The 17,803-nt window shown below is 47.4% G+C and overlaps 1 protein-coding gene and 1 long non-coding RNA gene across 4 annotated transcripts in view; one reads left to right on the plus strand and one right to left on the minus strand.

The window, feature by feature from the left end:
• Cdkl1 (cyclin dependent kinase like 1) overlaps positions 1-17,803 on the minus strand; it is a 51,744-nt gene that overhangs the window by 14,044 nt on the left and 19,897 nt on the right. For all 3 annotated transcript variants that reach the window (XM_028858658.2, XM_028858664.2, XM_037210587.1), the window contains 2 exons: positions 10,685-10,806; positions 1,831-1,903 (listed from right to left, as the gene is read on the minus strand). In XM_028858658.2, the coding sequence (XP_028714491.1) occupies positions 1,831-1,903; positions 10,685-10,806 (195 nt within the window). The remainder of the gene's footprint in view (positions 1-1,830; positions 1,904-10,684; positions 10,807-17,803) is intronic.
• On the plus strand, positions 345-3,375 carry LOC119088982. Its single transcript, XR_005092744.1, has 3 exons — positions 345-405; positions 666-876; positions 3,178-3,375. It is a non-coding gene; the product is annotated as an uncharacterized LOC119088982 (long non-coding RNA).

Below are 17,803 nucleotides of genomic sequence, written 5' to 3' on the forward strand. Positions count from 1 at the left end.
AGAATCTGCAAGGAGGACAGAGGTTCCTCATGGGCCCAACAGTCCCCACCCCGAAGGATGTCGGGGTGAGAGAGCAGCGTCAGTCTCTTCCCACCAGCATTTTCACCCCGAAGGGCCGGGGGAGGGTTAAGTCATGTATAACCTCTCTGCGTCTCAGTCATCGACGGCCCCGGGGCCGAAGTCCTTCCCCAGCCATTGTACAAGCTGCTATAAATAGGTCCTCCCGTGAATAGCATGATGACATATGGGCAGAGGGACTCAGACAAGAGAATGTGCTCTCCTCACTCCGTTCCGGAATTCGTTTATGAGCTTCGGCACCCTCCCCGCCCCGCCCCCACCCCCACCCCCACCCTCACCCCCGCCCGCCAGCACATGACAGAGGCTGGGGCTCTCCAGGGAGCTGTGGTATGTATTCTATTTTGTCTTCACTGCCTCAGATCTTCCCCACCAGGGCTGGCTGGAGAGCTGGCTATCTTATTCTCTCTTCCCCTCCCCCCCCCTTCCCTCTGCACCCTCCCCCACTCTCCCTCCTGCCCTCCCCCACCCCACCCTCCATGCCGAAACTTGATTGTTGGGAAAGTGCTAACCACCGATGATAATGACTAGACATGGGAAGGGTCCATGCCTTCTGCTGTAAACTGGTGCTTTTTTTTTTCTTCTTCAAGTGTTAGGAGTCAAACCCGAGGCCTCATACGTGCTAGGCAAGAGGTCTACCATGGAGTTCCACCCCGGCTCTGACAAAGATTCCAGGCTTCAGCTAATGAAAGCAAAATAATAGCTGATCTCTTATTTTCTTCTTGAAAAGCAGCTTCCGAAGAAACTTACTTGGGGAGACTTGTAGGGGATTTAACCCCTCAGGTTCCGGTGACCTGGCAGGTGAGATGACAGACAGCTATTGTCCAGTCGTACTCACAGCTAGAATGAAACTCTAAAATGACTGTCTGGGATTTTGTTTGTGTTTAGCTGTTGGAATCTGATTTTTTTTTTCCCTTTTGTTATATTGATTAATCGGCAAGTCGCCTGATTGTGGGCTGAGGATCAAACCCAAGGCCTCATCCATCGTGGGCCAGCACTCTACCACACAAGTGTGTCCCAGTGCAGGAAGCTGGCTTCCACGTGCAGGAAGTGGGCACACTGTGTGCAGGGGGAGAGGGCAGCAGATTTTTCAGCATCTGTGAAACCATGTCCCCCGGGCAGTCTCTGGCTGTGACTCCCTCCAGCCCAGCTGTGGCAAGGAGAGGGGGGGGCCTCTTGAACACTCTTATCTCACCAAGGCAGACATGAGCAAAGTTCCCTCCAGACTCCACCCACGCAATTGCCGCTGACCAGGCATGGGGCGTCTGGGGGTGCTGCTCCCAATTTCAAAGCCTTTTGGGAAGACCTATCCAATACAGACCCTCTAAGTAAGACATTGTTCTTTCTACCTCACATTTACAAGTTTAAAAAAATATGACTGATTTCCTTAAGTGTTTTTTTAATAATTTATTTAAATTTATTTTATGTGCATTGGTGCAAAGGTGTCAGATCCCCTGGAACTGGAGTTATAGACAGTTGTGAGCTGCCTTGTGGTTGCTGGGAATTGAACTCAGGTCCTCTGGAAGAACAGCCAGTGCTCCTAACCACTGAGCCATCTCTCCAGCCCCTACATGGTTTTTAAAATGTTTGTGTCCTAAGATCTGCCTACAAAGGGATAGCTAAGTTGGGAATTTCAGTCTTTTACCCTGGCCAGGCTTATTATACCCACAAAAGTGTGATATGAACTTTGAACAAGGCTTTGAACTTGGCCAAAGGAAGGCTGCCTGAGTTTTCAAAGAAGATCATGAGACTTACGTTGTGTTTATGGCAGAAATTTACAGCCTGCAGTGTCTGCCAAGTTATGCTCTTCATGAGATGTTCTGGTACCCTAATAAAAACAAAAAACAGCACAAACACATTCTTCACTCTAGCCATGGAATTCAGCTCAAGAAACCCCAATCCAAACCAGGGCGGGCTTTGGTACTGAAAAAATCCCAGGAGACACAGAATCCTCTGGAGACACAGAATCCTCTCGGTCCACAAGTCCAGAGCGTTAATAATGTGTGGCCAGCACACTGCTGAATTGTAGGGAAATCAAGTTAACAAAATACAAACACGAATCCACAGGGATTTCAACAAGTATTTATATCCTGGGACTGCCTGCAACTTGAAGTCCTTCTTAGTTTCTTTCTTTGTTTGGTTTTGCTTTTTTAAGAGAGGGTTGAGGCATGGTCTTTGCTATGGTGGCCCCAACTGACCTAAAACTCTGGCTCATCCTGTGCTAGCCTCCAAGTGCTGGGATTACAGGTATGAGCCACCAAGACCCATTTCTATAATAAGGACTTTACTACTGTAAAGCCAGTTAATATACGGCACCAAAGACAATGTTGTGTCTTTGCTCAGGCTGCCCTAGATGGTGGCCCTGAAGCAAGACTTCTTGTGTGTGCAGCATCTCCGGATGCCTGAGTTACTTGTTTGTTTGTTCTCTTTGAAGGGAGAAGAACGAGATTTTTCTGAGACAGGGAAGAGGTTTATGTTGCACACCATATAACTAAAGTTCAAAATAGTTACAAACATCTCTCTTCTCACCAGCTGCATCCTCCTCACCTCTTTCTGCTCTTTCCTCCATCACAACATCTCATCTGCCGCTCTCCCCCTCCCGTCCTCACTGACTCACGGCCGATTTAACCACGGTGGCCTGGAGCCCTGACAGATGCTGTGTGTGAACTGGAAAAAGGCATCTCCTTGGGAAAGAAGCATTTTAAGTATGGGGCAAGGAGCGATTAGAAAGTTGCTTATTTGGGGGGACCACCCCGGGACACACACATGCCGGACTTATTATTTTTATGGATCGAAAATGAAATGCTATGGCTCTCAGCCAACACGACTCTGTAGACCAGGGAGGAAATGCATGTAGCACTAAAGGTGACCACAGAAAGTCACTTCTAGCCCCTGGAGAGGCCACAAGACCACTGTTGTCACAGACCAGATGTGCAGGAAATCCTTTCGGGGGGAAAAAATCAAAGGATGCTTGAGCAGACACAAGGACAGCATGCCGGAAATGAGGAGGCCACCTCCAGGAAGAAGGGCCGGGATGTTTTTGGATTAGGATTGTTTCCAGGCTTGAGATAGTTTTTCACCAAATCCTCTTCCTCGTTCTAGTGACATGCAGGCACAAACACCAGGAAAACGCACCTATCAGGAAAACGGCCTTGAAAAATACAAGTAAGAAGTGGACTTCAAAGGTTCAGAATCCGTCTCTTGTTCAGAAAAATGTACTGTGCTTATTCAATGACCTTTTAACATAAAGCTGTAAGTGTCAAGAAACTTCAGTCTCCAAAGATATTTCCAAAAATAAGATACACAAAAGGAGTGTTTCCAAGTGGTTTATAATATTCTACCATTAATAGTGCTCTAATGCTGAGCACACTATCACACACTTCTCAGGGTAGAAATGGTTAAGACCACACAGTGGCACCGTGTGGCTTCTTTCTCTTATCATTCCATTTTTCTGCAGCATGGGAGCCTCAGATTCTAAGATCCCTTTTAGTGGAAGCACTGTGAGATGATGTTAAGAGACATGTTTTCACTGTTGGGGAAGAAAAAACAGGAAGAAAAACAGAATATATTCTCAGGTGTTAGGATGGAACTGGAAGTGTGGTGTGTGTGTGTGTGTGTGTGTGTGTGTGTGTGTGTGTGCGCGCGTGTGCATGTGGAGGCCAGAAGAGGGCATTGAATCCCCTGGAGCTGTAGTTACAGGTGATTGTGAACTGCCCACTGTGAGTACTATGAATAGAACCCGGGTCCTCTGAAAGAGCAGCAAGTGCTCTTAACCACTGAGCCACCTCTCCAACCTCACGTGCAAACTATGGTGTGCTGAGACTTGAGCCACTCTCCTCAGGCTGGGAGACAGCTGGCAGTCAGTCACGGTTGGGCTGAGGGCACACTCAGGGCAAAGATCTAAAGATCCTGACAGGGCATGCCAGCAGGTGGCTTGGGCAGTCAGCTGACTGCACAGTCAGGCTTGGGCCTTCCAGTAGGTTCTCAGCTCTTCTCTGTGAGCAAAGTCAGAGATTACAAGATGCCCAGGGACAGCTTCTAATAAAATCAGAGACTGAACCAACAGTGGTACACACACGTGTGATCCGAGTACTCTGGAAGCTGAGCCAGGAGGATCTCACATTCAAGGCCAGCCTGGGCTACATAGCAAAACCCTGCCTCAAAAACAAAACAAAACAAAATAAAAAAACAAAACTAAAAAACAAAATAAAGACAACAATGCTGTGGATATCGCTCTGTATAAATAAAATGCTGATTGGCCAGTAGCCAGGCAGGAGGTATGGGTGGGACAAACAGAGAAGAGAATTCTGGGAACAGGAAGGCTGAGCCAGGAGATGCTACCAGCCGTGAGTACCAACATGTAAGATACTGGTAAGCCGTGAGGCATGTGGCAAGGTATAGATTTATAGAAATGGGTTAATTTAAGATGTAAGAACTAGATAGCTAGAAGCCTGAGCCATTAGGCCAAGCAGTTTAAATAATATAAGAGTCTGTGTGTTTATTTTATAAGTGGGCTGTGGGACTGCCGGGGATTGGCGGGAGCTGGAGAGAAACTCTCCAGCTACACAACAACAAAAAGGTTAGCAAAAGACAGTGACTAAACAAACAGAAAAAAAAAATCCTATGGAGAATATTTTAAAATTATTATATCCTTACAGGACAAGGGAAGTTGTTGTATCCCTAGAATCAGAAAGGAACAATGGCTAAGAATATACCTTAGTGATAAATCAATTGCCTAGCATGTGCAAAGCCCTGGGTTCAAATTCTCCCCAGAATACAACAGAAGAAAATAAGCGAGAGACGGGCCGGTGGTGGCCCACGCCTTTAATCCCAGCCCTCAGGAGGCAGAGACAGGTGGATCTCTGTGAATTCGGGCCAGCCTGGGCTACAGAGTGGGCTCCAGGACAGGCACCAAAACTACAGAGAGAAACCCTGTCTTGAAAAAAAAAAACAACAACAAAACAAAACAAAAAAGACGCGGGGATAATCTCAGCCTCCTCTTTCTCCCCTGGTACCTCTCGTAAGGCTTGGTCAGGAGGCTCTGAAGCGTCACTCCTTCAAAAAGGAGAGCGAACTAGAGGTTAAATGAGATGGTGAAAACTGGAGCCTCAGCACAAACGGGAAGTCGAGGGATGGCCGGGAGGGTGCTGAAGGGAACCAGTGCCCAACTGCCCTCCAGGCAAGAAAGGCAACCAGTCCAGACTGGAATAACACGATTTACCAGTCAGCATGGCTGAAGGCGGCCCTCATGCCCTCTGCCTTATGCCATCTTAAGTAAACACAAAAATACATGATAAAAGTTTTGAAAAACGCCGAGTGACTGGGTAGAGCCCCCAGGCTGAGACAGACGTTCCTCAGCTGTAGCCTATGGTTGTGACCAGGCTATGGTGACCAGGCTAAGAAACTCGCTTGGCTCCACAGTGTGGGTTTCCGTGTTGATGGCAAAATACGGTCTTGCTGGGCAGAGGGCGGAGGACTGGGATGGTGGTGACAGGGAGAAGGCAGTTCCCTCCATCCTCCCTGCCCCAAAGAGCTCTCTCTGGCTCAAAGATGTGTTCTTCCGGTCCGGGCGGTGGTGGCGCACGCCTTTAATCCCAGCACTTGGGAGGCAGAGCCGGGTGGATCTCTGTGAGTTCGAGGCCAGCCTGGTGTATAGAGCGAGATCCAGGACAGGCACCAAAACAACACAGAGAAATCCTGTCTCGAAAAACCAAAAAGAGAAAAAAAAAAATCTAGTCTAGATTTCTGAGTGATTATACTATCTTTTTAACCAGTTAGAGACAGATGTGCTGGGGGAAAAAGAACTAAGTAAACCCAGGAAGAGGAAGGCAGGAGATCCAGGAAGTAAGGAATTCAACGGCAGAGAAATCCAGGGGGAAATTTAGAGAGTAGCCAAAGGGGGTCCCAGGAGGACAGCTGGACAGCTGGACAGCAGGCCTCTGCACAGGGACTGAGGCAGGGTGCCGCCAAGTCATAATAACCAAATGAATAGGAACTAATGGAAGCAGATGCGAGTGCCCCGCAGAAAAGTATAGAGGCTATTTCAAAAATAGGGGACATTATCAATAGGGTTAAAGAATGTTAAGCAAATTGAAAGGGCAAAGCAGATATTAATTTGAGGGAAAATGCAATAAGAAAGCCAGCATAATGGTGCATGCCTCTAATCCCAGCACTTTGGGGGCAGAAGCAGGCGGATCTCTGTGAGTTCGAGGCCAGGACAGCCTGGTTTATTATATAGTGAATTCCAAGACAGTCAGAGCTATATAGGGATGCCAAAAACAACAAAAATACACTATGAAACTATGGTATGGTATAGTTAGCCAATATTAAAAATGTAAGTATTTGGAGGATTGGGGTAGAAAAGCAGAGGGGATAATGATTTAAGAAAACTAAATCTTCATCTATCAAAACCGGGAGCCTACAGGGGCTGGAGAGATGGTTAGAGGTTAAGAACACTTGTTCTTGCAGCGGTCCCAGGTTCAGTTCCCAGCACCTACCTGATGGTACATAACCATCCATAGCTCCAGTTCCAGGAGATGGACAACCTCTTCTGCCTTCTGAGGACACAGAGCATTCGCATAGCACACAGATGTGCATGCAGGCAAGATACTCACACACATAAAATAAATCAAGTTTAAAAACAGGAAGCCTACAATACCTAAAAATCTTAGGAAATATCAATATGCCACCTCTTACATTATGCTAATAATCTTAGTAGGAATTTTTCACTTGGGTCCATGAGAAACACTCACTATTTTTTTTTTTTTAATTTGAAACACCTTTATCTGGTTTTTGCATCAGGATAGAGTGGACTCAGGAAATGACTTGGGAAATGTTTCTTCTATGTTTTCTAGAAGAGTTTGGATAGGGTTGCGATTATTCCTTCCTTATACATTTGATAGACTTCACACATAAAATAGTTTAATAATAGAACTGGAGTCAGAATGATTATAAGGAAAAATACATTTCAGTTCGTATCCTGGGTGGGAAAGGTAAATTGTTCAGTTTTGGGAAATGTGTACCTGAGAGCCCTAGTCGGAGAACTTTCTAAAGGGAAAGTAAGGAAAAAGAAAAACCTATTTGTAGGGAAAATTTACAGTAGAATTATTAATCAGACCAAATGCTGAGAACTTCTTGACTATTCAGGGACGGAAGAATGGCTAGAAATAATGTAACTTAATATAATGATTTGTATTAATAATAGGTCTAGAGATTACATGCCAATGTCTATAAAAGACATATGAAAGTGTCTTAGCAGAGCAGAGAACTCGTCCCAGAACACAGGCCTTGTGGTGCTTTCTCTGCAAAGCAGTTGGCAACATGGCCGCTGTGGCCATGGTCTCCAGCCTTAAGACGAGGCCTTTGTCAGCACACCAGGACAGTGTGTGTGCACCGCAACAAAGCCAACACGAAGTGAATGACCCAGCCCGATGCACAAAACCAGAGTAGCAACCTTCTCATTTATCTGTACATCTTGTCTACTGGCTTAATGCTAGGCGATTTATGAAAAAAAAAATCAGTTTCCAATCTTCATGGGGAGCGAAGAGTTGGCATGAGGGAAAGCAGACTTCCTGCTTTGTCACCGCGCTGTGACAGTTTGGCTGCGTCCACACCCGCTTCTGGAGACAGCCTTCTCAGTAGGTAAGATGTATTTAATCAGATTTAACAAGGCCAGGAGTTATTTGAGTTAAGGTTTCCTTGCTCCTCCCCCAATGGGTTCCACATTTGAGTAGACTGTTGGGGGAGAGCAGAACTGTAGAAAACCGGGCCTCTGTTGGAGGAAGGAAGTCGGTGGGGGCATGCCTTGAGGGGTGAATGTTGACCCCTCCCTGGTACTCCTCTCTGTTTCCAGGTTGTCACTAGACAAGCAGCTTTGCCCTGTCCCAACCTCCCCATCATGGTATTCTGCATGGCTTCAGTCCCAAGCCATAGAGCCGGGCAGCCATGAACGAAAGCTCTGAAATCCTGAACCCAAATACGTCTTCCTAAACAACTGTTTCTCTCAGGCATTTGTCACAGTGTCAAAAAGTCTAAGGTAGGCACACACACACACACACACACACACACACACACACACACACACACACATACTTTTCTATCCCCAACTATCTGCAGAGTTTTGTCTGCCATGCCTGGTTCATAACTCCTTCCTGAAGGCAGGTCATAAAAACTCACATCCCCCTCCCCCCATTTCTGTCTTAGAGATCCAGATGGTCATGAAGAAAACATCCCATCAGCCCTTGACCCTCCTCCTCCCAGGGGGCCCCGCCCCCTATTCTGGAAGAATGACTGTATCACAGATAAGCCAAGAGGAATCTCAACAGACAGGTCTTGCTGGGTTCCCCATGCAGTCACTTAGCAACCATGCCTACTCAGTGGAGTCCCAGTAAGCACCTGAAAGGATGGGGGGGGGGGGGTGTTGCAGAGCCTGCAGAGAGTGGAGCGTGGAGCAGCTACAGAGGGCGTGGATTCCACACACCTTCTCTCATACTCTACCCTATTTGTCTTTTCATCTGGTCAAATGTGTCAAATGTGAGTAAATGTTTCCCAGGGCTCTGCCTGTTGCTGGAGTACAGGACTCAAATCCAGGGATGAGGTAGGTCAAGGGCATCCTGATTCAGGCAGGTGATCAGAAGCAGAGGTATAATAAGCTCAGCTGTGGCAGGCATCTAAGGGGAGCAGGCAGTCTTGGGTTGTTCAAGTCATGAGCATGTGGGACTTATCGGTGCCCTTGTGTAGACAGTGAAAGGCCTGGATTAGATCAGGGGACCTCCAGCTAGCTGCTTCCTGGTACATAATCACCTGCTTGTTACACGGAGAGATTATATACCATTTGAGGTTCTGTGTCGAGTACGGGTATAAGAACAGGAACGCGGGCCAACCATGAGTGGCCACACGCCCTGCAGGGTCTCCATAGCACCACCCAGCAGGAGCAGCCACACTAGCACGGTTTCACTGAGCGTTACTTGCAAGCTGCCGAAAGAGCAAAGAGCAACACAGGAAACGTCCTCTTGTTTTCATACATCATTTCTCCGCTCTGATGACTCTCTGAAGGGCGGGGCCTGTCTTCTTGGCTCTAACACTCTGGACACATGACAAGCATGCTTCATGGACATCGACAAGCCACAAGCCACTTTAATCTCATTTACCGGGAGGTCATGGTAGATCATCTATAACCAGTGTCACAGGGAGAATAGGCTGAGAAGTGTGAGAAGAATCCTCTGGCCACTGGGGTGAGGACACAGCAGGGGTCACTCTACTATTCCACACCTCTGACCTGCCAGACACTCTCCATAGCTCCCCAGCCAAAGGCGGACACCCCACCCCCAGAAATGGAGTGAAAGAAGAGAATGGGATATTCTTCCCTTACCAACTTCTCTAAATTCTCCCCATTTCAAACTGAATAACGCCTCCACCATGAAGCCTTTTTTTTTTTTTTTTTTTTTTTTTTTTATCTTGACTCATTTTAAATTATAACTCCCATGACCTCCTGATGATTTCTCTCTCTCTCTCCTTCCAGAATGGCTCCAGGGATAGTTGTACCATTCCTGCCGGCCAATCAGAAATTCGATGGATTTTATGTTCCGTTTCCTCTTCCAGAAGTTTCCTTCTCCTGGAAAAACTGTGTGTGTGTGCTTATACAAGCCGTGGCCACGCTCTAGCCCACACTTTTCCTTTCCCGGTTCTTTCTATACTGCGCCACGCACACCAACCACGCCCACCCTTCCGGTTATAACCACCGACGCCTGCGCTCTCTGGGGGCACTCACCTCAAGCTGAGTTTCTGTCACTTGGTACCAAAGAAGTCCTGACTAATGCAGGAAACCAAACGCTTAGATTGCTGTAGGCTTTGGAAAAAGCCTCGAACTTCCTCTTAGCGATTACTTTTGTACTTCTTTTCTTATTTATTATTTATCCATGTATGTATGTATGTATGCATGCATGCATGCATGTATATATGTATTTTGAGGTAAAGTCTTGCTGTGTAGCCCAGGCTCGCCTCAGACTGGTGATCCTCCTGCCTGAGCCTCCCAAGAGTTGGAGTCATAGGTGTGTGTGAATACTTTAGAAATGCTTTCTTCTGAAATCCAAGCCACCATGCTTCCCTAGTTGGATGCAAAATATGGACTACCTTCCTCTCGTTTCTTTCTGAGAGGCCTCAACAACTTCAATGCAGAGACATGAACCCAAGAAGCCAAGGCTTGTCCCTCATGTTATTCCGTTACTCATGGGTTCTTCGTGGAAATGACATTATAACTCATTTCACATTTTTAAAAAAATTTCTCAGCTGTTAACTCAGCATCAGAGACATGATGATCATTACTTTTGTTCATTTGTTTTTTATTGCTGTTGTTTGGCTTTTTGCTTGTTTGTTTTTGAGGCAGGGTTTACAGTCCAGGGCGGCCTCCACTCATCAGTTGTCTTGTTTCAGTCTCCCCGTTACACACACACACACACACACACACACACACACACACACACACACACACACGACCCACCATGCATGGCTTCTCACATTGCCTTAAGAAAAAGCCCCGGCACCTACTTTCCCCTCGCGAATCTGTGAGCTTTGCTTTGTCTGTCCCTGTGGTAAGGGGTGGGCCACTCACCCTCTCTGGTATCTGTCCAGCTCGTGGAGCACAGTGTGGTCACAATACTCGAACACCAGGTGGAGCCTCCGCTTCCTCCGGAAGACCTCCAGGAGGTTGACGAGGTTGGGGTGCTTGAGTTGCTGAAAGGACAAGAGGCATGGAGGTAAGTCTGAGTGGCAAGTGTCTTTCTCTGTCTGAGCAGTGAGCGTCTTTCTCTGAGTTCCAGCCAGTAAAAACTGAGCTGTTTCCCTTCAGGAGTTTCATTCTCTGTGTGAAAGGAGGCTGTAATCAGGTTTGTGGACCATTTCTCAGTGACTTAGAAGTAAAGTGTAATCAGGGGCCAGGTGGTTCGTGAAAGCAAAGAGATCTGAGAAGACCGGCTAAGAACGGGAATGCTGAGGCGGGTTGAGGTAATACAAGCTTAGCTTTCAAGTCGGACTCCAGTTAAGTGTCTCTTCTGAGGAGTTCTCCCAGACTGACTCTATGCCCCTGGGTCAGAATCCCCAGAGGGCTCACACTCTCATAGTACTAAATAATTAGTAATTACTAATATGTGATTAGTAACTATGTTCACTTAGCTGTTTAATGTTCTCTGGTTTCATGGATACCGACACATAGAATAGATAAATCCAGTAGCAACCTGTTGCTGGAGGGCTTCTCTCCAGGTTCCACCAAACCCCGAAGTCCCACAATCCACGTATAAAATAATCACTCAGACAGTTATATTACTTATAAACTGTATGGCCGTGGCAGGCTTCTTGCTAACTGTTCTTATATCTTAAATTAACCCATTTCTATAAATCTATACCTTGCCACGTGGCTGGTGGCTTACCGGCGTCTTTACATGCTGCTTATCCTGGCGGCGGCTGCAGTGTCTCTCCTCCTTCTTCCTGTTTCCCCAATTCTCCTCTCTCTTTGTCCCTCGTATACTTCCTGCCTGGTCACTGGCCATCAGTGTTTTATTTATACAGAGTGATATCCACAACAGCAACCCCTTCCTTCCTTCTTTCTTTCATTTCCTTCCTTCCTTCCTTCCTTCCTTCCTTCCTTCCTTCCTTCCTTCCTTCCTTCCTTCCTTTCCTCCCTTCTTTCAGAGACAGAGTCTCTCTATTATGTAGCTCTAGTTTTCCTGCAACTCACTATCTAGCCCAGGCTGGCCTCCAACTCACGGAGATCTACCCATGTCTGCCTCCCAAGTGTTATGATTAAAGGTGTGGGCCACCATGCCTGGCATACAGATTTTTTCTAAAGAAAAAAGAGATTCGTAACACCACCACCACCACTACCACCACCACCACCACCACACACACACACACACACACACACACACACACACACACACCTCAGTGAATTCTCTCTTCGTAGTGCCTATTCTTGCTTTATGACCAATAACCATCATTAGTGTCTGCTTGATTATTGCTTGATTTCTAACACTGGCCCTTTGCACCTCTTTTTCCAAATAGTCTTTGATAGTTGTTACATTTCTTGTTGTTTGCTGAAACACCTGACAAAAAGCAACGTACAGGAAGACGGGTTTGTTTGGCTTACGGTCTAAAGGGACCCAGTCCATCAGGACGAGAGTATGAGGCAGCTGATACCATTGCCTGACAGTCAGAGAGCAGAGAATGTCACAAAGCGAGTCTGGGCTATAAAACCTCAAGTCCCACCTCCATGCACCCTGTGACCTGCCTTGTGAGGCTCCAGCTCCTAAGGGCTCCACAACCTTCCAAACAACGCCATCGGCTGGTGAGCAAATGTTCAAATGCACGCGTCTCTTAGAACATTCACACTCAAACCACAACAGCTGCTAACGGTTTTCTACAAGTGTTATCTTTATCATGTCAACTTTTCTCCCTGATTAAAAATATCATGATAAACTGAGTGGTGGCGGCACAAGCCTTTAATCCCAGCACTCGGAGACAAAGGCAGGCAGATCTCTGTGAGTTTGAGGCCAGCTTGGTCTGCAGAGTGAGTTCCAGAACAGCCAGGGATATACAGAGAAACCCTGTCTCAAAACACCGACCCCCAAGTAATAAAATTCATACAACCCAATTTGTAAGCACTTAAAAATGTCTAGTTCAGTGACACTAAGTCCTCAAGTATTAAAGCATGATAAGCATGGTAAGAAATAAATCATATGGTTCATTTTCAGCAGGAGGTGTGTTTAGAGCTCCTTGGAGAATCACAGATAAGCAGGAGGCCCTTTTTTCACTAGCTGCCAGGAATCTTAGAAGGTCTTATTTCCTCAGCTGATTCTGTTTCCTCAGACTGGATGCCTCTGAGTCCTCACCCGAATGGATCTCAGCTGAACCGTGCTGCTCAAAAGTCTACAAGTTTAACCTGGCTCAAAGCTTAACCAGATCTAGTTCCTGGTCCTCACGCCTTATATACCTTTCTGCTTTCTGGGATTAAAGGCATGAGTCACCATGCCTGGCTGTTTCCAGTGTGACTTTAAACTCACAGAGATCCGGATGGATCTCTGCCTCCAGAAGGCTAGGATTAAAGGCATGAGTGCCACCATTTTCTGGCCTCTGTATCTAGTGGCTGTTCTGTTCTCTGACCCCAGATAAGCTTATTGGGGTGCACAATATTTTGGGGAGCACAGTATCACCACAGGCACCTGCTTGCCTAGGCACTTTGACGACGTCCTAGGGTTGAAGAGTTACTGGCAGTCTGCCACAGGGCTGAGCTCACCTACCAGAAAAGGAGAGAACTGTACAATAAAGGAACTGCTGAAACGGCCGATCCATTGGGGGAGAGAGCTTTCTTGTGGATAAGAGAGAGAACAGCCGGAGGCATCTGGAAGAGTCCAGAGCAGCAAGAGAAAGAAGTAGACTGAACATGGCCAGCAGACTGGACCTGGCCGGGAGGGACTAGGGAAGTGAGAAGAGCAGAGAATAACCAGGGAATAGTGGAGAGAGTGAGAAAGCAAGGTGTGTATGTGTGTGTGTGGTGTGTGTGTGTGTGTGTGTGTGTGTGTGGTGTGTGTGTGTGTGTGTGGATGGTGTGTGTGGATGTGTGGTGTGGTGTGTATATGTGTGTGTGTGGTGTGTGGTGTGTGTGTGTGTGTGTGTGTGTGTATGGTGTGTGTGGTGTGGTGTGGTGTGTGTATGTGTGTGTGTGTGGTGTGTGTATGTGTGTGTGTGGTGTGTGTATGTGTGTGTGTGTGTGGTGTGTGTGTGGTGTGTATGTGTGTGTGTGTATGTGTGGTGTGTGTGGTGTGTGGTGTGTGGTGTGTGTGTGTGTGTGTGTGTGTGTGTGTGTGTGTGGTGGAGGGAATAGTAGAGAGTAGAAGGTTATAAGGAGGGTGAGCAGCCGCGGGGAGGGAAGCCCGGTTGCTGGTGCGACCCGATGCTAGTGTATTCGTTGAAATACACACCGGGCACTTGTGAGCAGGGGCTGCGGGAGTCTGGAGGCCAGCATGGGCTTTAGTTTGCAACCACAAATACATGTCGATGGAGAGCTACTTCCCCTTCTGCCAGAGGCAGGGGGAAGGACTCTCTTTGGCAGACAGGAAGGGAACCCACTTCACAAGCTCCCGAGGAACACTCTCCTTCATCTACCCGCCAGAAATCCTTCTACAGTCCAGCTTGAGCTGGGTCAAGACGGTCATTTTTGGACATAGGCACTGCCTTTTGGAGTTTAGGGAATTAGAGTTTCTTTTGGACCTGATGGGAATCTCCAGTCCCCGGATATACAATAGATAAAGCTTTGCATCCTGAACCAATAGGATGGGACTCTTCTGAGGAGAGACAATGCTGGGCACTGGGAAGACTGTACCTCCCTGAAGAACTCAACCAATGAATTCAGCAGGCAGGGAAAGTGTGTGTGTGTGTGTGTGTGTGTGTGTGTGTGTGTGTGTGTGTGAATGTTTGGCCTGCATGTATATCTGTTTACCACGCTTGTGCCTGGTGCCTGGTGGAGGTCAGAAGAGGGCATCAGATCCCCTGGAGTTGGAGTTTACAGGTGGTTGTGAGCTGCCATGTGGGTGCTGGGAATCAAATCTTGGTCCTCGGCCAGAACAGCTACTTAACAGTGCTCTTAACCACTGAGCCCTGTGATTCGGATTTTTAAAAGCACTATTTTGTACTGAATCCAAAGACCTTTTCTCTGGGCTGATGCCCAGCTTAGCAAAGTTGTAAAGCAAACTGCTATTTCCCAGACTCCAGTGTTCTTATTAAAAAGTGAGGATTATTTCTCACACCCAATCCATCTGTAGAACTCTATGTGCAAAACTGAAACATTGTATCCATCCAAGAGTGCTCACCCCAACACAAGAAAGCACTGATTCCTCTCGGCCCCCTACCCCATCACACCCCTGCCCAAACAAATAGCCTCCTTCCCCTGTGAACACCAGTGAAGACCGCTGGACTGTATCGGGAGAGGACGTCCCTTAGGCCACTTAAGGAACTGAAGGAGAGTATGTCTTGAGGGTGAAGTTCATGGGCAATGGCCAGCCAGCCAGTCAGAACATGGCTCCTGCAGGGCCTGGAGGGCTGCACTTTATCTTAGGTGCAATGGGAAGCCACGGAAGGAAGTGCAGCAAGCTGTGATAAATAGCCGTTGGTTTTTTTTTTTGGGGGGGGGGCGGGGTTCGAGACAGGGTTTCTCTGTGCAGCTTTGCGCCTTTCCTGGAACTCACTTGGTAGCCCAGGCTGGCCTCAAACTCACAAAGATCCGCCTGCCTCTGCCTCCCGAGTGCTGGGATTAGAGGCGTGCGCCACCCCCGCCCAGCGCCATTGGGTTTTGGAGCATTATGGCAGTGGGATTTGGAGTGGCTCAGAAGAGGCAAAAACGGACAAGAGGAGAGAGTGCAGGGCCTTCTGGCGTGTAAGAGATGAGGATGACGACGGCTTGGACCAGCAGAGAGGAGAGAGATGGGAGAAAGGCACTGTTTGGAGATATTTTGGTGCCAGACAGTCAGAATGTGGCAATGAACTAGAGCTGAGAGACAAGGGGAGGGAGGGACGATGTCAAGAACAAACCAAGATTTGTCCAGTGAGGGGATGCTGACGCCAGCAGGCCCACGGGAAGAAGCTGCTCTTCTTGGTCCTTCGACTTCACAGGACTCTGAGAGTCCAAAGTGTACCTGTCCGGGTTCCTGGAGCTAGACCAGGACAAAGCCAGAGAGCCCCCCCCCCCCAATGTGGTGGTGAAGCTGTCGAGTTGGCTAAGACAGGAAGAAGTCCAAAGAACCTGAACACCCAGAGATGAGGGGAAGAGGCAGAGAGGACAGCGGGTCCCCACGGGCAAGAAAGAAGATGAGAGCATGATGCCACTGGCGTATCATCAAAAGAGACGTGGTCATCAGTGATGGGGCTGCTGGAAGGTCTGGTGGAGAGTCAACCGAGAGGCACCCAGAGGACTTCTCATTTGGGGGCTTTTGTGACCCATTGTGGTATCCCTGCAGTGGGTAGTGAACCAGAACCAGACTGTGTGGATCTGGCATCTCAAGGCACCTTCTTCTTCTCTGTCCATGACTCACTGGCCTGGGCGAGGGGGTCAGGAGGACACCTTGGTCCTGAAGCTGGTTCACAGTCTGTAGCTTTCAACCACAGCTTCAATAACTGTGGATGTTTGTCTATGAGGTCTCTCAGGTGTCCTTCCCGTGGCCCGCAGACTGCGTGAGGCACAGGGTAGCTAGGAATGCACACCAACACAAAACTGGAAACATACCAATGTATGTTGGCTTTTAGAATAGAAAATTGAAGTTCTTCATGCAGCTTACAAACCATAATAACTTTGTGGAAAGGTCCTACGATGCCACCATAGGCACTCCCAAATGGACCTGTGACCAATTCCAAGTGAACCTACAAAGTGATCAAGTCTGAGGTCTGAGCACGGATATTTTGGACTCAATGTGTCCTCAGAGCCCCAGATTAGAGTTCTGATTCACAGAGGGTCAAACAGATCAAGAGAGCCACGCTTGAGACCCTTCCCTCCACTCCCAAGTGCAAATTTGGGGTAGACGCTCTTGGCAGTCGGCAAACGTTAGTTTCACGACCTACACTGTAAGAGAGGGACAACGGAAGCCCTCAGAACTGCCTGCCTTCCTCTAGGCACAACCCTGAACAAAGCAGTCAAAAGAAAAACTCCATTCTGGGGAAACTGAAGGCAGGCTAAGGATTGTTCACAGGCTTGCTGGAGGTCACACAGGGGGACAGAATGTGCCAGGCTGCTTTTCTGACTGGACTCCTGGCCTGAGATCTCTTCTGGAACCTTCTGAAAACCCAGCAGGCCAGTGAAGTGTGCAGTGGATGATTGGGCTGTTTTGTTGTGAAAAATACCATGAAAGAATGATCGGTACGGCCGTGGTCACAGTGGAAAGTAACGCTGAGCCGGCACGGAGGAGGACACCACGCACCGGCAGTTACGAAGCACGTCGTTTCTCAATGTGGTTGGTAACGTGGGTTGGTTTAGAAACTCCCACCTTCTATTGTCCCGGCAGATACGGAGACCAAGTTCAATGATTTTCAGAGACGCAATTTTACCCACTGGTATTTTTACTAGAGGGCCCTTAAGGTTAATAAACAATAAAGAAGGATAATCATTAACAAGGGAATATGCCTGTTGAAAGCAAATTTGCAGAATAAAACATTAATCCTGCCAAATGTACAACTGAATGAAAACATTTTAAAAGCCTAAGTGAAAGGCATGTCCCTGACCCAGTTTAAAAACAAATTCCATTCTACAGGAAAATTACTACCTTCAGGTGTGGCTTGGCTATTTTATGATATAAAGTATCATATAGCATCTTGTAGGTTGGGAATAAAAAAATAATTTAAATGGGAAAGAAAGCAGTAAGATAATGTTTTAAAAATCAAGATGAATTATACAGCCACTCATTTTGAAGGCCTATACATTCTGCTCTGCGACAAAGTGAGTATAGTTAATAATTATAATAATAATTCAAAATTATGCAAAGATGGGATTTTTAACTGTTTTCATCGCAAAGACTTGACAAATATTCAGGGACTAGGGAGATATTGCAGTTGGTAAAGTGTTTGTAAGCATAAAGAGCTGCCTGAACTCAGTCCCGAGAATCTACATAAAAAGATCAGACACAGGGGTGGTCTACCTCCCTACATCAGACTCACTTCGTGTAGTCCCAGCCCTGGGGAGGCGGAGACAGGAGAC

The sequence above is a fragment of the Peromyscus leucopus genome, chromosome 14 (genome assembly GCF_004664715.2).
Source record: "Peromyscus leucopus breed LL Stock chromosome 14, UCI_PerLeu_2.1, whole genome shotgun sequence".
Lineage (NCBI taxonomy): Eukaryota > Metazoa > Chordata > Mammalia > Rodentia > Cricetidae > Peromyscus > Peromyscus leucopus.